At 36.7% G+C, this 26,203-nt stretch overlaps 1 protein-coding gene and 1 long non-coding RNA gene across 10 annotated transcripts in view; one reads left to right on the forward strand and one right to left on the reverse strand.

Annotated features, from left to right (window-relative positions):
- The window catches only part of RPS6KC1 (ribosomal protein S6 kinase C1), a 322,126-nt gene that overhangs the window by 70,001 nt on the left and 225,922 nt on the right, over nucleotides 1–26,203 (forward strand). For all 9 annotated transcript variants that reach the window (XM_040446443.1, XM_040446438.1, XM_040446437.1 and 6 more), the window contains one exon: nucleotides 18,935–19,050. In XM_040446443.1, coding sequence (XP_040302377.1) covers nucleotides 18,935–19,050 — 116 coding nt within the window. The remainder of the gene's footprint in view (nucleotides 1–18,934; nucleotides 19,051–26,203) is intronic.
- On the reverse strand, nucleotides 11,238–13,802 carry LOC121011775 (uncharacterized). Its single transcript, XR_005781749.1, has 3 exons — nucleotides 13,702–13,802; nucleotides 12,798–12,930; nucleotides 11,238–11,351 (listed from the first exon to the last, which is right to left on the reverse strand). It is a non-coding gene; the product is annotated as an uncharacterized LOC121011775 (long non-coding RNA).

Raw genomic sequence — 26,203 nt, forward strand, 5'->3', positions numbered from 1 at the left:
CCAATGGAATAAAGACAGTCTCTCCAGCAAATCGTGCTGGGAAAACTGGACAGCAACATGCAGAAAAATGAACCTGGACCACTTTCTTACACTGTACACAAAAATAAACTAAAAATGGGTGAAAGACCTAAATATAAGACAGGAAGCCATCAAAATCCTAGAGGAGAAAGCAGGCAAAAACCTCTTTGATCTCGGCCGCAGCAACTTCTTTCTCTACACGTCTCTGGAGGCAAGGGAAACAAAAGCAAAAATGAACTACTGGGACCTCATCAAAATAAAAAACTTCTGCACACCAAAGGAAACTATCAGCAAAACTGGAAGGCAACCAACAGAATGGGAGAATATATTTGCAAATGATAGATTAGATAAAGGGTTAGTATCCTAAATCTTTAAAGAACTTTATCAAACTCAACACCCAAAAAAAAAGAATAGTCCAGTGAAGAAATGGGCAAAAGACATGAATAGACACTTCTCCAAAGAAGACATCCACATGGCCAACCGGCACATGAAAAAATGCTCAACATCACTCATCATCAGGGAAATACAAATCAAAACCACAATGAGTTACCACCGCACACGTGTCAGAATGGCTAATGTTAACAACTCAGGCAACAACAGATGTTGGCGAGGATGTGGAGAAAGAAGATCTCTTTTGCATTGTTGGTGGCAATGCAAGCTGATGCAGCCACTCTGGAAAACAGTATTGAGGTTCCTCAAAAAAATTAAAAATAGAACTACCCTACAACCCAGCTGTTGCACTGCTAGGTATTTACCCAAGGGATACAGGTGTGCTGTTTTGAAGGGGCATATGCACCCCAATGTTTATAGCAGCGCTATCAACAATAGCCAAAGTATGGAAAGAGCCCAAATGTCCATTGATGGATGGATGAATGGATAAAGAAGATGTGGTATATATATATATATGTATGTATGTATATGTATGTATATACATATGTATGTATATATATGTATGTATATATGAATGGATAAAGAAGATGTGGTGTATATATATATATATATGTATGTATGTATATGTATATATATATATGTATGTATATATACATATATATGTATTACTCGGCAATCAAAAAGAATGAAATCTTGCCATTTGCAACCACGTGGATGGAACTAGAGGGTATTATGCTAATTGAAATTAGTCATTCAGAGAAAGACAAATATCACATGACTTCACTCGTATGAGGACTTTAAGACACAACAGATGACCATAAGGGAAGGGAAGCAAAAATAATATAAAATCAGGGAGGGGGACAAAACATAAGAGACTCTTAAATATAGAGAACAAACAGGGTTGCCGGAGGGGTTGTGAGAGGGGGGATGGGCGAAATGGGTAAGGGGTGTTAAAGAATCTACATCTGAAATTATTGTTGCACTATATGCTAACTAACTTGGATATATATTAAACAATGAATAATTAATTAAAAAAAGATTTGAAGAAATAATAGTGTCAATAATAAGAGCCAATTCTTTATAATCATAGTCAAGGCACTTATGAGGCTGTGTCAGGAGTTGTCTTGGGTAATCCTCCCATTAACCTGATAAGGCAGGTTTTATTATCTCTGGTCATAGTGGGAAGATATGGTTAAAAAAAAAAAAGTTGATCCTTTCTAATACAAACTTTTAAAAAAAATTGTTAATGTTTTTACTTATTTTTGAGAGAAAGAGAGAGAATCTGAGGCAGGCTCCAGGCTCTGAGCTATCAGCACAGAGCCCGACGTGGGGCTTGAACCCACAAACAGTGAGATCATGACCTGAGCCAAAGTCAGATGCTTAACTGACTGAGCCACCTAGGCACCCCATCTAATACAAACTGTCTTAAATGCAATCCTAATCAAAATAGGAAGATTATGATTCTGAGTTCTGTGAAAACATAGGCAAGTTATTCACTATCGCTGTGCCTGTTTCCTCACATGCAAAATGGAAATAATAAAAATTCTTATAATAAAATATTAAATTAGTTAACACACAAAAAGTCTGTTCTTTGTAGCTATGAGCTTTTGGTTTTTTTGCACATATAAATTGCACATATAAATGAGATCATACAGTATTTATCTTTCTCTGTATAACTTATTTCATGCAGTATAGCGCCTTCAAGGTTCATCCATGTTGTTGAAATCGGCAATATTCCCTTTTTTTTTTATGGCTGAATAATATTCCTGTGAGTGAGTGAGTGTGTGTGTGTGTGCATGTGTGTGTGTGTACCACATGTTTTTTATCCATTTATCCACTGATGGACACTTTGTGTTTTTTTGCTACTATAAACAATGCTTCAGTGAACATGGGGGTTGCAGATACCTTTTTTAGTGTTTCTGTTTTCTTTGGATAAATACCTGAAAGTGGAATTGCTGGAACATATGGTAGTTCTATTTTTAATTTTTTGAGGAACTTCCGTACTGTTTTCCATAGTAGCTGTACCAATTTACATTCCCACCAACAGGGCACAAGGGTTTCCTGTTCTCTGCATCTTTGCAAACTCCTCTTATCTCTCCTCTTTTTGAGAACAGCCATTCTAACAGGTGTGAGGTGATTTCTCATTGTGGTTTTGATTTGCATACTTCTGATGATTAATGGTTTGGAGCACCTTTTCATGTTATCTGTTGGCCATCTGTATGTCTTTGGAAAAAATGTCTGTCTATATTCTCTGCTCTTTTTAAATCTTTTTTTCTTTTCTTTTCTTTTCTTTCTTTCTTTCTTTCTTTCTTTCTTCCTTCCTTCCTTCCTTCCTTCCTTCCTTCCTTCCTTCCTTCCTTTTTTTTTTGTTATTGAGTTGGATGAGTACCTTAAGTATTTTGGCTATTAATCCTTTATCAGATACATGGTTTGCAAATTTTTTCTCCCATTTGGTAGGCTGCCTTTTCATTTTGTTGATGGTTTCCTTTACTGTGCAGAAGCTTCCTAGTTTGATGTCCCACTTGTTTATTTTTACTTTTTGTTGCCTTTGCTTTTGGCATTACCCTCAAATTTATTGATTGTAGAATTATTTATAGTATCTTTTTATCTTTTTAATGTCTGTTGGATCTTTCCTGATATTGGTGATTTATTATATTTTCTTAGTCACATTAAGGATATCAGTTTTATTAATGTTAGAATATTTATTTATTTATACTATTGGATGTTAGTTTTCTATTTTATGGATTTCTATTTATTTCTCTCCTACTTAACTTTAGGTCTGACTTTTATTTTTTGAGTTAGGAGCCTACATCTCTGAGTTTTGGCCTTTTTTTCTATATATGTTTAAGATGATCAATTTCCCACTAAGTACTGCTTTAGCCACATTCCATAGTTTAGATATGTCATATCTTCATTATTATCAGTTCAAAATATTTTTTATTTTGTTTTGATTTTTTCGTTGTCCCATGGTTTTCTATTGCTGCTGTAACAAATTACCGCAGATTTATAATACATTATTTTATGGTTTTGTAGGTTAGAAATCCGAAATGAATCTTACTGAGTTAAAATCAAGGTATGGGCAGCACTGTATTCCTTTCCAGAGACTTTAGGGGAGAATATGTTAACTGCCTTTTCCAGCCTCTAGAGGCTGCCTGCATGCCTTCCTCCATCTTCTAAATCAGCAGTGTTCTATCCCTTTGACCATTCTTTCCTAGGAACATCTCAGTCTGATCCTCACCAAGGGAAGGTTATCTGATTTTAAGGACCCATGTGATTTGGTTAGGCCTATCCTGATAATCCGGGATAATTGCCCCATCAAGATTCTTAACCTTAATGACATTTGTAAAGTCACTTTTAGCCTAGTTTAGTAATATATTTACAGGTTCTTGGGTTAGGTCGTGGCCATTTTTAGGGGCCCATTAGTCTGTCTGCTGCACCTGTGAATTACTTCTCAGTAATATACTTCTAAGTGTATCATAAGTATACACTTTAATTTCCCAGCATTGAGACTTTCCTAGTTATCTATTTGTTACTGATTTATAGCTTAATTCCATGGTGTTCAAAGAACTTTGTCTGAATAACTTCAGTTTTTTTGAGATTTGTTGAAGCTTTTTTTTATGGCCAAGTCACCCTGCGTATTTAATCATTTTAAATAGTACCTTGAAATGGAAATGCTTGCTACATTCAAAAATTATTTGAGGGTTTCATGGCTGTTGTCTTTTGTTTGTAGGACATTATCGTATAGTAGTCTCTGTCTTCTTTTTGGTAGTTAACCAATCCTTATAGAATAGTCATTCTGTATTACAGAATAGTCATAGCTACTTGTGATTAAATTGATTTTTCATCTGTATTAGATTTTTTTTTTTTCAACATTTATTTATTTTTGGGACAGAGAGAGACAGAGCATGAACAGGGGAGGAGCAGAGAGAGAGGGAGACACAGAATCGGAAACAGGGTCCAGGCTCTGAGCCATCAGCCCAGAGCCTGATGCAGGGCTCGAACTCACGGACCGCGAGATAGCGACCTGGCTGAAGTCAGACGCTTAACCGACTGCGCCACCCAGGCGCCCCTGTATTAGATGTTTTTAAATTATTCTGTGACTAATGAAAACATGCCTATTTTTGTGAAAAGGTACACAAGTACAGTCATGTTATAAAATAGTAATCTTGATTGAGTCCAGATCAGTGATAGCCCATTACCCTACAAAAGAAAAGTACACTGTAGGACAATAAAGAACAAAGACTTTGAGTACCTGGGACAAATAAAAGCAGAAATTGGAAACAAAGAACTCCAAATTGAATTTTTTATTAATTGGTTTGGTGTTTGCAGGGAAGGGGGCAATGCCCTGACTTGAACTAGTAATGAAAGACTCAGTTTTGCCCAGGCAACAAGAAGCAAAATGAGAAAGAATGATAAGGAGAGGCATAGATGTGACATGGTAATAATCCCTTTAAATGAAGTGACCCAGTAATATAGGAAATAGACTGTAGACTTTGTCTTGTGTGATCTAGAAAGTCAGGTCAATTCTGTTCCATTCAACAAAACTTTAATGGATGACTGTTAATGTTCACTAAAATCGACAAGCAGCTTATAAGTTGTCGAAGGGGAGAGAGTGGTAAATAAACAATTTAAAAAGTGCCATTACTTTATATTTTCCTCCATTTTTCTTTTTAGTATCTCTCAGCTGTCTTCCATTTCTCTATCTTAGTTTTCATGATCCATTTTTATCAGAAAGTCTTACGGTAGATACCTTAATCTTCCTTACTTCTGATCTTTTATCATACGTACCTGGCAAAACCCCAGGATTAATTTATCCATTTGCTTTCAAGTATCCATGTTTCCCTTGTTTCTGGCTTACAGAGGCAGACAACTGGGCAACTAGCTGAGTGCTATTAGAAGAAGCCACACACTCTGGACAGATAGATAACCAAAATGAATTCATTGTTATTAATCTTAACTGGACTCTCAATAATGTTACTTACCCTTAATGTTCTTTTGTTAACTCTTCAGTGACTATTTCATCCAACCTCTGCTTTCCTAAAACTTCTGTTATTCCAATGATACCACACTTTTCTTAGTTAGTTCTCTAATTCTTAGGTTAACCTTTCTAAGTCCACTTTGCCAGCTCCTTCTTCCCCACTTGACCTTTAAATGTTGAAGTTTAGGGGCGCCTGGTAGCTCAGTCGGTTAAGGGTCTGACTTTGGCTCAGGTCATGATCTCACGGTTTGTGAATTCAAGCCCCACATCAGGCTGTCTTCTGTCGGCACAGAGCCCGCTTTGGATCCTATGTCTCCCTCTCTTTCTACCCCATTCCCCCTTGCTCTCTCAAAATAAATAAACTTAAAAAAAAATAAGTAGAAGTTTATTGAGACTTCATTGTCAACTTGCTTAGCCTTCTTACCCTACTTTCTTAGGTGATTTCAACATTATGTAATCTCAGTGACTATGTAAAGTTGTATACTAGAAATGTAATGTGACACATATATGTAATTTAAAAAAATTTCCAGTAGCCACATTAAAACTAAGACTTCCACTGACTCATATGTGGGATTTAAGAAATGAAACAAATGAAAAAGAAAAAAAAAAAAGGAGACAAACTAAAAACCCAGACTTTTAATATAGAGGACAAACAGATGGTTACCAGAGGGAAGGTGGGTTGGGGAATGAGTGAAATAGGTGAAGGGGATAAAAACAAAACAAAAAAACAAGCAAACAAATTAGGACTTCCACTGCTGGCCAAGGTAGGTAACAGAAGCAGTATTCACCCTTCTTATTGAAGCAACTAAAAAACCAAACAAAGTATATGTAACGGTGGTTTTCAAGTCACTGGATATTAGACAGCGAAGGACAGTGGTTTCTGAGAGATAGAAAACAGATAAGGTGAGCTTTGATGATTGCCTAGCTTACTGTCTTGAGTTTCTAGGTTGTAGCTAAGGAAGAAGGAAGGCAGATGAATTGGGTCAAAACCTCTAAGTTGAGGAGATGGGGCTGAATCCAGCAAGGCCAAGGCAGAGTTAGCAGGAAGGCCTTATTGGGTCATTGTCTGATGTCTAGTGTTTTATCTAGAGAGGAGATGGCTCTACAGAGATTTGCAGAGTATCCCTTGGAATACTTAACAGAGTAGTGATCAGTGCTTGGCCAGGAGAAACTACCCAGGGCCAGAGAAAGATCCATTGAAAGAATTAGGGGAAACATTGTGGGTGCTCACACAGGGCTGGGAATAGTGTCTTTTCCTAACAAGTCATCTTGAAAATCTGTTTCATGGGGCATTGGTTAGACTATTCAAGAGTCTTACCCCGTTAGTGTGAAATAGTTTGCTCCAGACCCACCCTAACAAATCTTAGAAACAAGACCTAAAAGGATCAGACTGCTTCCAAGAATCATAACTGTATTCTAGAACAAAGCTTAACAGTATTTGTAGGAATAAGAAAGTATCTACCACACAATAATGTAAATCCACAATATCTGGCATCTTTAAAAACTTACCATTTATTCAAAGAAATAGGAAAAATTTGACCTGTAGTGAGGAAAAAAATCAATAATATTTGTAGAAATAAGAAAGTATCTACCACCTAATAAGGTAAATACACAATGTCTGGCATCTTTTAAGAACTTACCGTTCATTCAAAGAAACAGGAAAAATTTGACTTGTAGTGAGGAAAATAATCATTCAGAACCCGCTCAGAATTGACACACATTAGAAGGGAAGGAAGGATGAGGACTTTAAAACTTAATGGAAATGTGTTCATTATATGGAGTTAAGTAGAGCAATGGAAGATTTACAAAAGACCCAAATTGAACTTCTAAAGGTGAATGCTACAGTATGGGAAATAAAAAATACAAGAAATGAGATTAGTGTCAGATTAGATATTGCAGAAGAAAGGATTAATGAATTGGAAGACATAGCAATAGATACTATCAAAAATGAAATGGAGATGAAAAAAATCAATCAAAAATTATTATAACATCAGTAAGCTATAGCACACCTTTTCTCCATGTAATTGGAACCCCTAAAAAGGGAGGGAAAGAGGGAGACTGGATATTAGTGGAATGAATAATGGCTGGAAGCTTTCCAAATTTGATGAAAATATTCCATGAGACCCAATATACCCCAGGCATAAGAAACATGAAAACCTACATTAGGGCACATTTTAATCAAATCGCTCTAAACCAGCATTAAGGAGAAAATCTTAAAAGCAGGCAGAACAAAAGACATGTAGAAGAACAAAGATGAGAATGATGTCAGGTTTCTTGTTAGAAACAATGCAAACTATTGATTAACACCTTTAACATGCATAGAGAAAAAAAGCCTATCAAGTGAATTCTGTACCCAATGAAAGTGTATTTAAAAAATGAAGGCAAAACAAAAAATTGTCAAATGAGGAGTGCCTGGCTGGCTGAGTCAGTAGAACATGTGACTCTTGATCTTGGGGTCCTGAGTTCAAGTTCCAACTTGGGCGTGGAACCTACTTAAAAAAAATGTTAATTGAGAGTGATGGATGTGTTCATTATTTTGATTGTGGTGTCTTTTTGTTTTTGTTTTGTTTTGGGTTTGTTTTTTTTTTTTTTTGGTCTAGATAAATGTCAATCAGAACTTTTCAAAGAACCAACTTTTAATTTTGTTTGTCTTCTATTTTTTACTCTTCTATTTCATTAGTTTCTGCTTCTCCTGCTTTCTTTTTGTGTATTTCACTCTTCATTGTTTAGAATTATTTCTCTTAAGAGGTGAAAGCTTAGGTTATTGATTTGCAATCTTTTCAACATAGGTCGTTAAAGCTATAAAGTCCTTCTAAGCACTGCTTTTGCTGCATCTCATAAATTTTGATTATGTTGCTTGTATTTTTATTCAACTTGAAATTCTCCTTCTATTTCTGTTTTTGCTTCATCTGTTTTAGGACTTTTATTAGATGCATGCATGTTTATAACGGTTGTATTTTTTTTTTTAATTTTTTTTTTTTAACGTTTATTTATTTTTGAGACAGAGAGAGACAGAGCATGAACGGGGGAGGGTCACAGAGAGAGGGAGACACAGAATCTGAAACAGGCTCCAGGCTCTGAGCCGTCAGCACAGAGCCCGACGCGGGGCTCGAACCCACTGACCGCGAGATCGTGACCTGAGCCGAAGTCGGACGCTTAACCGACCAAGCCACCCAGGCGCCCCCGGTTGTATCTTTCTGACTAACTTTTAACATTATAAAGTGTTTTTGTCTCTAGTAACATTCATTTTTCTTAACATCTGTTTTGTTGGATATTACTAAAACTATTTACTTTTTTTCTTTTTTAAAAAATTTTATTTATTTTGAGAGAGACAGAGGCAGTGCAATAAGGGGAGGGGCAGAGAGAGAGAGAGAGGGAGAGATTGAGAATCCCAAGCAGGCGCCACACTGCCAGCACAGAGCCCAACACAGCGCTCTAACTCACGAATCTGTGAGATCATGACCTGAGCTGAAATTGAGTCTGATGCTTAACCGACTGAGCCACCCATGTGCCCCAAGTTATTTACTTTTAATATGTTTGTTTTTTTGAATCAAAATACGTCTCCTGTAAACAGGATACAATTGGATCTTTTTTAAAAAAAAATTTAGCCGTATAATCTCTGCTTTTTCATTGGCATTTTTAATCCATATACATTTAACATACTTAATAATGTAGTTAGACTTATGCTTGCCATTTTGCTATTTGTTTTTTTAAATTTTATTATTAATTTTTTAATTCTTTGTTTTTTAAAAAATTTTTAAATGTTTATTTTTGAGAGAGTGCGACAGAATGTGAGCAGGAAGGGGAAGGGCAGAGAGAGAGAGAGAGAGACAGAGACACAGACTCCAAAGCAGGCTCCAGGCTCTGAGCTGTCAGCACAGAGCCTGATGTGGGGCTCGAACTCGTGGACCGTGAGATCATGACCTGAGCTGAAGTCAGACGCTCAGCCGAGCCATCAGGTACCCCTAAAAATTGCCTTTTTTAAAAAGAAAAAGGACCTTACCAAAATATTAAAGGGTTGTGCTTCTTCCTTCATTTTAGATTTTATTGGTTCTGGAAACAGAACTTTATAGAATAGAAACCTTGGGCCTTAAGGAATGGCTGTCTGAGGATGATGATTGGTATGCGATGTTAGTACATAGTAGTAGTAGTAGTAGTAGTAGTAGTAGTAGTAATAATAATAATAATAATGAACATGACCTTCCCTTTAGTGGAACCAAAGCGTATGGATACAAAACAATATACTTTGGGCAGGATTTGGTTCTTCATTTGTCGGTCTCATGTCAGATACATGTGTCTGGTGGGTCTAGATGGAATGGATATTATACATTAAAAGCAATAGCAAACCTTCCAAACCTCTCATATACAGGAGGCTTAGTATCCTGCAAGCTGATGGGCATAAAGTGCTATAATTCCCATAGGTTTACAACTGCAGGAAGAAAGTCTGGGTGATTCATTTTCTGTCATATGTTTCTTGAATTGTTGGGTATTTTGGTATCAACTTTCCTGTTGAGAGTTTTATGTTTTAATGACAAAACTTTACTGGAAATTATAGCTTGGAAAAGAGAACCACTCTCCTGCTTCTGCAAAAAGCTAGGTAAAACATTGATATAGGGTAAAGTAGCTGTGGAGTTTTATATTCAGATTGTATGAACGGTAAACAGAGCATCTAAAATAACCACTTGCACATTGCAACAAACACATCATCATTTGCTTAAAAAAGAGTTATAATTACAGTTGACGAAGCATGGACACCATAAAAAATGCATTAGTTTGGCTTGACACATTAATTACCTGTTTTTGCAGATGTTTTTATGTATTGTTGTGTGAACAGTTTACAAAATAATTACAGGAAAGTCGTATGGAAAATAAACTAAGTGGGTGGTTTCTCGTCTAAATATTTTCATTCATGTGAATCTGTGTGAGGCACAGCTGCTCTATTGCAAAAGCAGAGAGAGAGATGAGGATTCTCGAAGGGTTTTTTATTAGATGGTCTCGGTCATCAGTATTCTCACATTTTCATATCTTTAGCAACACAGTTTAAAAACATTAAAATGAGAGGGTTGATTTTAATTCCTGTGATTACTGGAAAAGGCCTAATTCTGGTCAGAAGAAGTATAGATATCTATGAGTATTTTACGTTTTATAATTAAAAACAATGTTTTTAAAGTTTATTTATTTTGAGAGAGAGAGAGAAAGAGAGCGTGCGCAAGCAAGGGAGGGTCAGAGAGAGAGGGAGAGAGAGAATCTCAAGTAGGCTCCCTACTGTCAGCACAGGGCCCGGTGGAGGGCTCTAACCCATGAACTGTGAGATCGTGGCCTGAGCTGAAATCAAGAGTCAGAGGCTTAACTGACTGAGCTACCCAGGCACCCCAGATATCTATGAATCTGAACAAAACTAAAAAATCCTAAGTGGAAAAACTACTGGCATTTATTCATTTATTTCATTTATTTTAGTACTAGCAGTTAGGCACTTTGAGAAACAGTGGATCATTATTTCATGATTACTTGAGTTACATAGTTTTATTGAACTTACAGCTTAGTTAATCGTAATAGTTAAATATTGAGTCTTATGTAAATTACACAGAAGTTCAGTTTATCTATTCTCTTATAGGAAGTTTTGAAAATGTAAATCTGTTTTTTCTCGTGAGCTTACTGTTTTGTCATTAGTGGTCTCAAAGTGTTTTTCATTTGAAAAATAACCAGGTCGTTATGCAGGCATTTGTACTTTTATAAACTGTTAAGAAACAGATTTTCCCAAATTGTAATTGTCAAACAATAAAAAGTTCATAGACTTCATTCTGTTTTACATAGTGGTTTAAAATTATGTAGAGTATCTGTGCTTGTGTTTCTCTCAATGATGCTGTCATGACAATTTTTCATAAAATTAAAGTAGATTGTCCTTTTAGTCCAATCATGCCACTTCTACACCATGTTCCTCCATATTCCTTTTGTATGATTTCACCTGTATAGATGATGAAGACAATAATTATAGATGACATTTTCTGAAATACATATACTGTAACTAGTTAAGTTAGAGAAAGGCATTCAGTTATAGAAAGAGGTAATTAGAATATCTCTAGGCATGAAGGCATTGTTATCAGACCAGGTAGTATTGGTGCAAATACTTCATTCATTCATTTGCTTCATTCATTTGCTTTCCCATTCATTTATTTAACAAAGTATTATTGAGGGTCTTCTATATGTGATGTTCTGTGATAACATTGAAATGACTGTAAACATTGAGATAACTGTGTCTGGAACATCATAGATGCTCAGTAACTAGTAGGCATTTTGCCTTCTGAAGAGGATAGGAGGGACAGGAATATGTATGTTCTTACTTGTTGGGGAGGAGTTTCTTTGTTATCCTGAAATGGGCTTCAAATGTGATACACTGTGGGAGTGTCACTTGGCACAGTCTGAATTGTTTAAATGTGGAGATAAATATCTTCATGTTAAATAAATCTGGAAATGGAATGGAGTCTGTCTAATTCTGATATACACTAGTAGTTTAATTTTTTAAGGTGGGGATGCATTTAAGGAGTCTGTGAAACTTCTAGGATTCAGAAGAATTAACTGCTTATAATCAGCAATTCTGCTGATTGCTTTACATCATCTTAAAGGAAAATATGTGATCCAACGTCATGATATCAAGAAAACAGTTTGTTGGAGTCCTCCATGGATTTACCACTTCTTAAGATGTCTCACTTAGAGCCGGTGAAAGAAATGAGCAAAAGCCTTTGTGGGGCTTGGGGGACTTTCGTATTTACTAGTATAGTAGATAAACAATTCTTAGTCTATGTGGAGTTTCATTTCCATATTTCCCCTTATTTTTATTCCATCTCAGAAGGCAAAATTTTAGCTCCTAAGTTTTAATTCTTCATTCCTTTTCCTTCAGGGTATCTCAAGCTCTTTTTAAACTTTTTATCTTAATCTTTTAGAAGCCATGGATAACAGCATAAGGGACACTTAGGGATTGACTGTCTGTCTGTCTGTCTATCTGTCTATCTAGACAAGAGTTTATTGTCATAAAGAGACTGGCCAGGTGATGTTGTTTTGAGGGGATTGACTAGTTTTTTGGGCACTCCCCTTTAAAATGCAAAACAAAAAATGGATTAGGGAACAGGAAGGAAATAGTTGAATGTAGAAGACTGTCTCTGTAGGCATTTAACACTCTATGATCTAATGATGTGTTAGTTTTCATTCAGTATTAACTGATAGAAAAACTACTAAGCAACACTGAAAGGAGTCCTAATTGAGGCAATGCCTGGACATGAATATTATTATCACTTTTGCTTTTACTATTCTTTGGTGACTCTTTGGACTTTTGGGGTCACATAACACTTGGTTTTGAAAAGACATTAATATGGAGTTGGTTAAATGCAAATGGGAAGCAGATTCCCTGACTGACCCGGTTTTGTTATATGTGGAAAGGCTGATGGCCCCAGTTGTGGTAGACATGTAGAACCATAAATTACTGTTTTTCTCAAGGTTGCCTTTTGTTGTCAGAACACTTAGCATAAGTCAGAAATGGTAGGCTATACCTGAGAAGAACAAAAAAACCCATTAACTATAATAAATCAGCACTAAAAAAAAAAAAAGCAACTATAACCACCAAGGCCATCGTATTCTTTTTGCTACTAAAGTTGTTACATTAAAAAAAAGAAAAAAGTAAAAGAAAAAAAGGGAAGCACCAATAAACAAAAACTCATTCCCTTAAAGCCAGGATGATTTGAATGTTCTTTCTAATGTAATAAATCTGAGTAAAAATCAGGCATGTTTGACCAAGAATATAGTGGCATAGGGGTTACTGGAGAGTGTTTGTTGGAGTAGAGAAACAGAGATAAGAATATAAGATGTGCCTAAAGTAGGGTCTTATGCGAGGATTAAAGTCCGTGTGTGTGGCAAAAATCAAGTATAGTTCAAATAGTCTTAAAAATCCCTTAAGATTTTCCGTGAAATACAGATGTAGGCATACTGTCTTCCAAATAGTCTAACATGGCCAGTTTTTCCTTCAGCATTGATTTTCTTTTGTTGAACCAGTGAGGCATTAGCTATATTCTTTTTGGTGACTAAGGGTAGAATAACAGACTTGGAAGAACTACTTTTTATTCTGGTTTGTGAAGCTGATTTTCACTAGTGCTGTGAATAATAATGTCTTTTTATTTTATTTTATTATTATTATTATTTTTTTTTATGGGTAAAGGAGAAAAGACCTGTGTTTTCCAAAGAAATCCTTGGGTAACAAGGATGTTTTGAGAGACCGCTTTTTCTCAGAAAGGCCCATTCTCTTGCACACTGTGTGAAATGTATACCTCTTTGTAGCTATAATTTTCGTGTGTCCTTGTCTGTCATTTCCAGTCTCTTTCTGTCTGATTCTCCTCTGCTGTGTTGTCTGATAGGCTCCTGTCTCAACTCCTCATGCTTATTTTCTCATCCTCTTTGTTCCCATACTCACTGGTACTTGTCCCGTGCTCTGTATTTTTCTTGTTCTACTCAGTAACAGTAGCACAATCCACTTCAAATTCAGTCACCTGAAGTGTGGTATCATAAGACCTGGTTTCAGTTTTAGTCTCTCATATTAACTTTTTAACTCAAAAGACATTCCACATCCCTGAGCCTTAATTTCTTAGCTGTGTCAGGAAGGTAATATATCTCTTGTAAATAGAATTCGATGTAATGAAAGGAATGCCAAGTAGTGATGGCTTCTTGAATAAATTAGAATTTTGTGATTCCGTTATGTATAGACTGTGCCTTCTATAAAACTTAGTAGCAAGTCAGAGTTGGTGCTCTGAGAAATGCAGGCCAGGCAGTCCAGCGTTTCTAAAAATGTCAAGAACAACTTTGGACTTTCTCCTCATTTCTATTCAGCTACACCCGATTTTTTCACAGATCAGACTCTGTAATCACCCTATCCCCATCCTCTCTCCTGATCAGAAATTGGTAAGGTGAAGAAGTCCAGGTTGACACAGTATACGTAACACATGTTTTTGGCACAGTGGGACTTTTTGACATAAAGGGTAGTAAATAAGGGGAGTAGGTTTTCTCTTTTCGATGCCAGAGCCCAGTGGAAATTCTTACTGTATCTGAAATTAATAGAAATGTAGAGAAACTTATTGAAGGTACTGGTTTATCCTTAAGTAGAATGTAAAATATGTATCCATTTTTAAAAGCATTTGCTGGGTGGCTCAATCAGTTAAGCGTCTGTCTCCCTCTTGATTTCGGCTCAGGTCATGATCGTGAGATGGAGTCCTGCATCATTGGGCTCTGTGCTGAGTGTGGAGCCTGCTTAAGATTCTCTCCCTCCCTCACTCTCTGCTCCTCCTCTACGTGCACACATGCACTGTTTCTCTAAAAAAAAAAAAAAAAAAAAAATGCATTTAGTAAGTGTCTACCTGGATATAATACTGAAGAGGTAATAGCTGCATGACCTATAATGGGATTAAAAGTTGAATTTCAGATAACTTGGTTTTCCTGGAAACATAATCATTATGGGCTGTGTTTGTGTCTTAACAGGAAGCTTAAGAAATTAGGGTTAGGGGGGGGCGCCTGGGTGGCGCAGTCGGTTAAGCGTCCGACTTCAGCCAGGTCACGATCTCACGGTCTGTGAGTTCGAGCCCCGTGTCAGGCTCTGGGCTGATGGCTCAGAGCCTGGAGCCTGTTTCCGATTCTGTGTCTCCCTCTCTCTCTGCCCCTCCCCCGTTCATGCTCTGTCTCTCTCTGTCCCAAAAATAAATAAAAACGTTGAAAAAAAAATAAAAAAAAAAAAAAGAAATTAGGGTTAGGGTCTACTTAAAATTTTTAATCAGTTAAAATCTGTTTCAAGTCATACTTATCAATACTTTGATCAGTTAAAATTATTCCAGAAATCTATAGATTAATCTTTTCTTCCTCGTAGTCACAAACCTCAGTAAGTGTCCAGCAGTAAAAATGCGCAAGAGGTGATTTTCATCCTTGGCTGCCGCTGTTGAGCAGCAGTGCTTGTGACCTAGTTTTAAGGGGCTGGTAAGGAAGGAGGCATAGTATGTATATTTAAGGTTACATTTAAAAAGCCTTCCAGTATTCCATCACTCCATTGTTGTTTCCATGGAAGCGGAACCACTATCAGCAGCAGGAGTCCATTTCAACTGCTGGCTTCCGGTTTTGTTTCTCTGTTACTATGGAGACTGCCTAGAAAGCAGCAGAGGCACCAAAAGTTTAAAAAACAATGATTTGATTACAAAATATGGTTTTAACTCCAGCTTGCAGTAGGTGCTCCACAGCCTTGGCATTTTTGAATTTCAAATTATTTTGGGAAACGAATTGATTTTTTGGGACGAAAACAAATTTTGAGGTTGTATTAACGCTTGTAAGCACACTGCATTAAATAAATTGCCATAGTTTCCGTTACACCTTAGCCTACGATGAATAAGAAATTTTAAATGAGGGATCTAAATTAAATTAGGGCATGAAAAGGTATAACCTGATATGAGAAACTCTAATGATAATGGGAGCAGCCGTTAGACTAAGTCCATGAAAGGTAAACTCAAAACTAAAGGATGAGTAATGTGTAGAAATAGTAAATGTTTCTCATTTCTGTGGCACATTTTACCTTCACAACATATTTCAATTGCTTAGGTAGCTTTCACAGATAGATTATATAAAAATAAAAGCTTGAGTTTAGAAATTAAATACGTTTTAAGGACAGAGAGGGATCATACTGAAATTTAAAAATTTTAATTTTAATTGAAGTTTGAGGTGTTGGAGAGTTAATAAATGTAGACTGTTCCATAGTTAAAAAGCAATAGAGATTCCCCCCCACCCCCCAGCCCCCAAGACTAGTTACAGTTTTGAAGTATTCATAAAGGAGAGAAGAGATGAAACAGTCATGTAAAAGCTGTGAAAGGAAGGTTTTTAAGCAAAACAGCACCCCCAGCTCTGTTGCCGGTTTCCTTTGAGGGCTCTATTCAGTCTGGATTCTTCAGTTTGCATGCGAGAAAATCCACATTTGAACTCTAGTAGGCCAAGAATGGCAGGAATGTAGGTTTGGCTGAAATCTGGGACCCCAGTCGCACCAGGATTCCTTTTTTTGTCTCTCATAACTGCTTCCCTCTGTTAAATTCCTTCTTTCTGATTGGCTCTTAGCGCATTGGCAGAGACTGTGGCTGTTGGCAGTTCCCAGTCCTCTTATTTCCAGCGTCAATAGCAAAGAGGGACTGATTGGCCCAGTTTGTGTTGGGCCAATTCCTCCCTTCTCCACCTGTGGCCAAGGGGGCGGGATTTTGTGATTGGCTCAGCTTGTGACAGAGGGCTCACCCTTGACTATGTAGTAATAACGGACAGAAGGGCTGAGATCTGAAGCACACTAGCAGTTTTCATTCAGACCACCCCGTTAAGTGATGGTGGTGGTGGCTGAAGGTGAAGGGCTACGAAGGCGAGAAGGGAGCATTTCTCAGAAGAAATAGAAGATGCTATTCCAGGCAGAAATAAGGTTTTTCTAGTCGTCATCTTTTGGGGAAGAATGCCTGCTTTACTGTAATTCAGTTCAGTTCACTTCAGCAAAACAGAAACATTATTTTGTAGGACTTGGTTTAGAGAAAAACCAAGATCAAAAACCTTTACAATTTAGTGCTTCCTATATACAGCTGTCTTTGTTGTAGTATCTTTTATGTATATTGTCTCCTTTAATCTCTGCAGTCATTTGAAGTATATGTTTCCATTTTATTTTATTTTTTTTAATTTTTTTTTCAACGTTTTTATTTATTTATGGGACAGACAGAGACAGAGCATGAACGGGGGAGGGGCAGAGAGAGAGGGAGACACAGAATCGGAAACAGGCTCCAGGCTCCGAGCCATCAGCCCAGAGCCTGACACGGGGCTCGAACTCACGGACCCTGAGATCGTGACCTGGCTGAAGTCGGACGCTTAACCGACTGCGCCACCCAGGCGCCCCTATGTTTCCATTTTAGAGAATGAGGAAGAGGGTCAGAGAGTTGAAGTATGATGTATCATCGGTCACATGACTAGGGAGGCAGAGCCAGAATTTAGATAACCAGGGTTTCTAGAATGTAATCAAGGGTGCTTTCCACTGTATGATACTTGCTTTTTGGTTAACTTCATTCAGAAGATGCATAGAGTGAATTATAAAAAAAAGTACTGTGTATGAAGTGCTTAGATAAAAATGAGTCGTGAAAATATAGAATATTATTTATGAAAGGAGCCTTAGAGATTGTATACTACAGTGGTTTTTCAAATGTTTTAACTTTCAGTCATGGAATCGTTTCTTCAAATGAAATGTATCACAGGTATATAAGATGGGTAAGAGCATAGGATTGTCCTGCTCTGGAGAAGAGAGAGCCCAGAACTTCATGGGCTGGGCCACCTGTGTTTTGAAGTCTTGAGTATTCTGGAGGCCATTTTGAATATGCTTTGTTTAGAGAAACTGAGAGCCAGACAGGGTAAATGACTTGTTCATTTTCATATAGTTGTATATTACAGGGATTTCAATTACATTCTTCCTTTTTTTTCTTTTTTTAAAGTTTTTATTTTATTTATTTATTTTTTTTCCAACGTTTATTTATTTTTGGGACAGAGAGAGACAGAGCATGAACGGGGGAGGGGCAGAGAGAGAGGAAGACACAGAATCGGAAACAGGCTCCAGGCTCTGAGCCATCAGCCCAGAGCCCGACGCGGGGCTTGAACTCACGGACCGCGAGATCATGACCTGGCTGAAGTCAGACACTTAACTGACTGCGCCACCCAGGCGCCCCTTAAAGTTTTTATTTTAATTCCAGCTAGTTAACATACACATTTCAGTTACATTCTTACTTTCAGTTGTAACGTGGGTGACAGTTTGTTGTTAATGAAAAAACATGAAGCTTACAAAAATCAGAGTGAATTCAGAGTTACCCTAAATGATTTTATTCTCCAGTTTCTTGCTACTTGGGCAGCATATCATATCCATGTCATGACTCTTATTAAACATCTGTTGCATTTAGTTCCAGTTTGTTGGGTTGGGCAATTGCATAGTACCTGGACTAGGCTAGTCTTCTGTATGCAGAGCTTTTTATACTACATTTCTTATATATCAACTCCTCCTATAGAAGGTATCAGGTTCTCTCTATATATTTTAATAGGAAAATTTCAGAATTTGGATAAATCAAATATATAGTGGTAATATTGAGACCTTGCTGATACTAATAACTTTGATGTCTGTTCCAACTTTGAATCTCTCTTCTTTTTAGTTAGAAATGAGAACAAGTAGCTGGGGAGCCTGGGTGGCTCAGTTGGTTAAGCGTCCACCTTCAGCTCAGGTCATGATCTCATGGTTTGTGGGTTCGAGCCCCACGTCCAGCTCTGTGCTGACAGCTCAGAGCCTGGAGCCTGCTTCGGATTGTGTCTCCCCCTCTCTCTGCCCCTCCCCCACTCACACTCTTTCTCTATCAAAAATAAATAACCAATAAAAAAAAAGGTGAACAAGTGGTGAACTGGGTCAAAGAAAGTTAATTTTCAGGTTGGATAAATGAAAGTTTATTTTCCGCGTGCCCTGTCCTTGTTTTCTCCTTTTAGGAGAGTCAAGCCCTACCCGTCGAGAAGCTGTGAAGAGAAGAACGGCAGAATATCTAATGCGAGCAGAGAGTCTCTCTAGCCTTTATGGAAAACCTCAACTTGATGATGTCTCTCAGGTAGGTCTTATGTTTCATTTTGTGTTTTCTTTAGCTCTTTTTGCTGACTTGTCTCTTGGCTTTATTTATAATTAGAATGCTTGAGAATTTTTGGTCTTTGGAATTTTATCAATAATATTTTAACAAGTTATTGGTGGGAGGAAAAGCATTAAAGCGGATCACCAAAAGTGGAATAACATGGGACTTGCTTTCTCCTCTTTCTCAGCCCTTTGTTCCTTCCTCTACCCCTAAAACTCCATGTGTAAAATGACAGTAATTTGTACTGAATTTTATTTGAAATTTGTAGGGTTAAATAATGGTTTTTGTGTGATTCCTGTACAGTTTTATTGATTCACGCTAAAACTTATTATGAAAGCATAAGTCTTACAGGTAAGCTGCTATAGGTGACCTAGAATTATAAAGGCATAATTCTAACAGGGATATTTATGTTATTTGGGACTATCCTTAGTCTTGTCTAGAAAGCAGGTGAATGCTTAAAACATTGGAAACGTTGTAGTTTATTATTATTGTTTTTATGTCATTTGGACTTGGCAAATATATAACTTTTCTGGTTTTTTTCTTTATATTAACTAAGGTTTTTTTGGATACAATTTAAAAATCATATCTTCTGGAGATGGAAGAAAGTGCTTATTTTCTAAATTGACATAAGATGCAGGTGGGCTTGTTCATATCCCAACTCTGTCCCTTGGAACCAATGGAGGATTGGGCAAGACACTGAGCTCTCCAGCTCTTACCTTCAGTTTCTACATCTGAATAATGAGGATAATAGTTACTCCTTTCTGGGTTATTGTCAGGTTTAAATGAGTTAAAAAAAAATCACTCATATATACAAGCACATATGTGCACACACATGCGCGCGCGCACACACACACACACACACACACAAATCCTGCAATTCAAGTGATTACCTCATAAAAAGACCAGCCTATAAACCAAGCTTATTAGAGTAGCTTAATAAGTTTTAGCCCTATTTTTCATCTTCCTTAATATACTGCTTTGTACGTTTTTTTTCGTATTTTTTAATGCTTATGTACTTTTTGAGAGTTCTAACATGTGTCAGTTTTCTAGTTTAGAAATAGCCCAGTACTTCATCTTGATTCATTGGACCATTAAACTTTTTGTTGCTGATTTTCTGAGTCCTTTTCATTCTGCCTATGGTCGTTTAAAAAATGCAGTTATCAAAACTATACTTATTAATGCGAATTTTCAGTGTGAAGTGTTTGATCATTACTTTTAGAACAAAAAAATTATATTCCAGCTTGGAAGTAATATACTTTTGTTACTTGTTTTTATATAATGAATATGTTTTAAATAAGATATCTGCTGTTTCATTTTCAGATTGTTAATTATTCTGTGTTTGCCAATCTTTCCCTATTTTCTATCATTATTGTTTTAACTGTATTATTTTTAACTCCTTATTATTTTATCTTTTTATTTTTTTTTAAACATTTTTTTTTTCAACGTTTATTTATTTTTGGGACAGAGAGAGACAGAGCATGAACGGGGCAGGGGCAGAGAGAGAGGGAGACACAGAATCGGGAACAGGCTCCAGGCTCCGAGCCATCAGCCCAGAGCCTGACGCGGGGCTCGAACTCACGGACCGCGAGATCGTGACCTGGCTGAAGTCGGACGCTTAACCGACTGCGCCACCCAGGCGCCCCTATTTTATCTTTTTAAAATGCAGTATTTATCTAAAGATTACTTTGAATTCAATTCTTATTTTCTGTGGGGTTGGCAACCCTCCCTATGTGCAATCCTGATGTGTACATTCTCACTTCCATATAAAAGTATTAAATAGGATGGGCCTCTATGAATTTACTTGTTTTACTAATTCATCTTGTATGTAAATATTCTAAAAGTTTTAGAAAATTACTAGTATTCTATTCTTTCCATTAATGTTAACCTTGAATATTCTACCTATACTTACTCCTTTGAACTCCCTACTTATGCAGCCCCTATTACAGTTTCCCATAATCACTTCTGTGAACAATAATTTTTTTTAATGTTTATTTATTTTTGAGAGAGAGAGAGAGAGCTAGCAGGGGAGTGACAGAGAGAGAATCCCAAGAAGACTCCGTGCTGTCAGCACAGAGCCCAACGTGGGACTCTAACTCACAAGCTGCGAGATCATAACCTGAGCCAAAATCAAGAGTCAGGTGCTTAACTGACTGAGCCATCCAGGTGCCCCTGTGAACAATAATTTATTAGGCAAATAAATAAGTGTAGCTTTTGACTTGGAGAAAGGAACCATGAAGTATATCAGTCAGAAATTCCTTTTGAGCATAGCTTCTAATGAAAATAAAACGAAGGAAATCTAATAAAAAAGAACTGGTTGTATTAGATTATATATTAATTCACTAAGCATCTGTTAAGACTCTGTGTGTATACAGTATCAAACTAGATATAGTTTGGAGTTATATAAAAGATGACAGTTTCTGCTTTTGCAAACCCTGTGTACCCAAAATACGTACCTCATTGAGGAAATGCTAGAATGATAAGAGCCATGTAGAATAATGGGAACTTGTATCAGAAAGGGTAAAAAGGACTAACTAGTGAATCAAATTTGATATGCCAGGACTTTTTTCAATTCTTAGGCAAGGAGGCTACAGGACAGATTTTCTAGCTAGAACAAGATGTTTCTCTTTTATGGTTAGTATATGCTTTTTATTTCACTTCTGTATTTTATGCTCTCAAACCTGGCCCTTATTTACGTCAGGGACAAGCTCGATTATTTTCTTATCTATTATTTAACTTAAATGTCTTGTAGAGTTTCTTGATTAGTGTGGTGAATTCATTATTTTCTTCTTTAACCATCTCTGGGCCTCAGTTTCAACCAACGCATTCAGAGGATTGGTATAAATGATTTTTGAGGCCCATTAGCTCTTAAATTCTGTGCAAAAGCAGATATAATTTCCATCTTGAATGCATGTGCCAACACTTCTTTCTAGTCTGGTTGATTAGGAAAATAAAGGGATCCTTTCTGGTTTAAAATATTTTTTGTTGATTCTTGTGTTCCCCTTTGGTGAAGTCCAGGTCATGACTCACTCCACCCGAGTTTTCTGTGGTGATTTCAGCTTTTGCTTTATTGAATTTATTTATGAGACTCTTTTGTGGTAAAAATAAAAGTTCTAAATTTCCCAGTCATACATGGTAATATCCTTTTTGAAAAAGGGCAGAAAGGAGCCCTCTTTGACTCATGGTTTTCTTCATTACTTCCTTATTAATAGGCTCTAGGAAAACTTAAGGGGCAGGTTTCAGAAAAAAAGGAAATGAATTTTGTTTAAAGTAAAAGTCTTGACTGACAGAGACAGAGTCCTTTATCTTTTCCTCTTTTTTTTTAATTGGAGAGGACTCTGAATGATTTAAGAATTAATATATTTTTAAAATTTTTATTTTTTTTTTGAGAGAGAGTGCAAGCTGGGGAGGGCCAGAGAGAGGGGGACATAGGATCCGAAGCGGGCTCTGCGTTGACAGCAGTGGGCCTTTTGTGGTGCTTGAACTCACGAACTGCGAGATCGTGACCTGAGCTGAAGTCGGATGCTCAACTGACTGAGCCATCCAGGTGCCCCAAGAATTAATATTCAGAGGGAATTTTCCTGGAAAAGACTTGTAAAATCATTTTTGCTCTTTTTAGCTCTAGGAATAATAACTCAAGATCATGGAAATTTAGAAAAAGGTAGTAAATGGTCTAAATTTAGGACATAAAATACTGTGTAGTTTGTAAAGTATGAATACATATTTTGCCATACAGTTAAACAAGGTGTAAATGAAAATTAATATGTAGAATTATGCTTTTCCTGAATATTTGTAGAGTTTTGAGTACAATTACTGTGATACTGAAAATATTTTTTCTGTTGTGCATTTTGTTGACTGGTATTATTGGTATTTCTCACTTCTTCCTTAGGAAATATTTTAAAATGAGTATCGTGTCACCCTTAGTGAGACATAGACAAAGCAGAGATGGCGGTCAGGGCCATTCCACATCAGTAATAGTACTACAGTGAAGACACATCCTTGAAATGTGATGGAAGAGCGTCTAGGACATGGGGTTTGAGGGTTAATAAGTTGCCAGTGAAATTCTTGGCAAAGCCAAAAATTTACGGGTGAAACCAAGTTAAGAAACTAGTGTAGCTAGCCATCAGGTTTTAGGGTGTGCATTCTCGATATGTTTTTTGTAAAGTGCTTTCCTTTTACCCTTATCTTCCCCCACTCCAAAATGGTGGCTTATTCTTCTTAGGTTAAGGACAGGTAGCTAACCGTATTCTGGAAGTGGTTGGTGGACCAGTAGCATCAGCATCACCTGTTAGCTTGTTGGAAATGCAGAATCGTAGCCTCTCTCAGACTGACCGAATCAGAATCTCCGTTTTAACAAGGTCCTCAGGTGATGCATAGACACGTTGAAGTTTAAGTACTGCACTAACAGCTCGGTAAGAACAGAGGTAGATGTCATCAGGAAAAGGGAATAATACCAAGTGAAGAAGACTGTGGGCAGGGTAAACGACAACTTTAAAGAAACCAACCAAAGTAAGGGTAAGCGTCACTTAGCCATTTAGAGAATGTAGAACAGAAATAGTAAATAGATTTTACTAGTGTGTGAACTCCAATCCCCTGGTCATGGCTACCAAGAACACTGTCTTGTGAGACAGAGTGTGAGATTAACAGAGATATCTGCCGTGGGCTTGAACGGTTGAGTGATATGTATTTGCCATCTTTGGTTTTGAAGATTGTTGGGTCATCGTACATTCTTCTATCATAAGATCCATCATGTACTTTCTCCCCCCCCCGCTCCTTGCTTCTCTAGGCATGTTCTGCTACAGTAGTTAATATACGTAAGTGAAAATTTGACCTTTCTCATTAAGGAAATCAGCCATGTTTCCTAGAAATACACTATATTCCCCCATCCCTCATTCCCTTAGCATTGGCTGGAGTTTCCCCAAACAATGTTATAATATTTAATAAGTAAGATGTAATCCCTTCTTATCTATCATCTAGTTTTGTCATCTTAGACAAATTGCTTAACCTTGCCGCTTCTCAGTTTTCTCATCTGAAAAAAAAAGAGAGAGAACATTGGACTTGATCTCTGTCTCTTTCTGTTCTTAAAATTCTGTGGATTTATGTTTCCTTTTGCCATCTGAAAAAAGGAATAGATCTATAGGGATTCTACCCAATTTAAGCGCTGCGTATAAGGAATACAGGATTTCTTATTGATGATTTTATTTCATGATCTTTCTTTGTTCATTTCTCTGATCTTAAACTTTTATAGATGGTTAAAGTGGAAAGAGACCTTTAATGATCACTTTGCCTTTGGTCTTTCCCCATTACAATTTCACCATTCCCATCTTTGCAGAAGTAACCTTACTAAATCACTGTTTTCATTAGGTTGTTTCTCATACAAAAACTTGTTTTCTAGACTCTGGAGAATATGGTCCAGACCTGGCATTCAAGGCCTGTGAAAACTGACAGACCCTAAGTGCATAATTTTATTTTCCTTTTTTCTACAATCTGAACATTTTTCCCCCACCAGACCAGTTTCCTTCCAATCCTGTATATAATATCCTTTCCTAACCTAATTTCAACATAGCATTTAAAATAATTTTTCGTTCCACTTCCTTCTGAGACCACAGTTTATCATATACTAGTGACTTATCTGTATAGTCTTGTATTTTTAAAAAAATGTTTTATTATTATTTAATTTTTTCATATATTTGGCTTATCTCTTCAAATAAGTAATAAACTTCTTATAGCTAAGAGATCATGCCTTTCGATGTTTTATATTCTTTCAGTTATCATGCACATAGTGGACACATGGTAATTATTCACTGAAAGGTGCAGTTTATAAAGATTTTGTAGTTTTCTATCTTTGCTCTTGATTACCACAGTGAACCAAAATCTTTCTTTGGAAAAACTGAAAGATCCAATGACATCAGTGAGTAAGAAGGTATAAGGTATAAATAAATAGGAGGCATGGATGTTAGATGCATTTGGCTATATTTTCAAAGATGAATGTAATGGATAAATTATCATCTAAAGTATTATTTCCCCCTATAACTTTTCCTTAACAGTTCTCTTACCAGAAATCACAAGCAGGTCTTACTCTTCCTTAATAATAGAATAGGGAGAGATTAATTTTAATTATCAGAATGTGTTGTGGAGTAGAAAGACTACAAGCAGTACAGTAGGAAGTTGGGGAACATCACCTCTTCAGGCACACCGAAGTTAGTATTTGCTTGCTAAACCTAAAAACAAACAAATGTTTGAAAGCAATTAGAATTGCTGCTTTTGAAAAAAAATTGCTGCTTTTAGAAAATTTCACAAATGATAGTTTTTCCAGTTGTAAATGACACCTGATTTATCTGTGTAACCTCCTTCCCTTGTTTTCCTCCTCTCTTCCTCCTTCCTCTCTTTTCTGCTTTTCCTGTCTCCTGACTAACACACAAGGCCCTGAGAGTATAAAGATGAATAAGGTATATTTCCTGTTCTCAGGGAGCTTCCTGTCTAGTGATATTGGTCTGTACAAGGACTTGAAGTATCAAAAATGGTATTTCAATAACTATTAATCATGACATTTGATTAACCAGGAGAGTTGTCTTCCATTCACGGGGAGAACAATGTTCCTGCATATTCTGATAGACTTCGGACAACAAAAAATGTCTTACTTTACTGATTGACATGGAAAAACTAAGACCAATGGATAGGGAGTAAGGTTTATTCTTTTACTATGTGTGGTACTGAAATAATCCCTTCCTGTTTTCACTGATCTTTTTTGTAGCCAACAGACCTAGTTTTCCACATCACACATGTTCAGATATTAAAACAAATTTTTTTCTCCTGTAAGTCATTTCTTTTCTACGCTTGAACAACCTTAGTTGTAACGATTATTGATTGTATGATAGAGTTTCTTAATTTTTCACCATTGTTGACAGTTCTGGTTAAACTTGAATCTCCCAATCGTCTTAAAATACATAAGTATATATTTATAAAGTAACATTAAAGGACTGTAGTTTCATGATGAGAAAGAATGACTTGTTGTGTTCCCTCTCTCCCCAGGTTTATCGATTGTAACATTGTTTTTTAGTACCCCCCTTCTAAATTACTCTTGAGCCATCTGGGGTAAATATAAGGCTGTGATTGGTGGTTGTCTTAGTTACCCATT

The sequence above is a fragment of the Herpailurus yagouaroundi genome, unplaced genomic scaffold (genome assembly GCF_014898765.1).
Source record: "Herpailurus yagouaroundi ecotype Mexico unplaced genomic scaffold, PumYag 195, whole genome shotgun sequence".
NCBI lineage: Eukaryota > Metazoa > Chordata > Mammalia > Carnivora > Felidae > Herpailurus > Herpailurus yagouaroundi.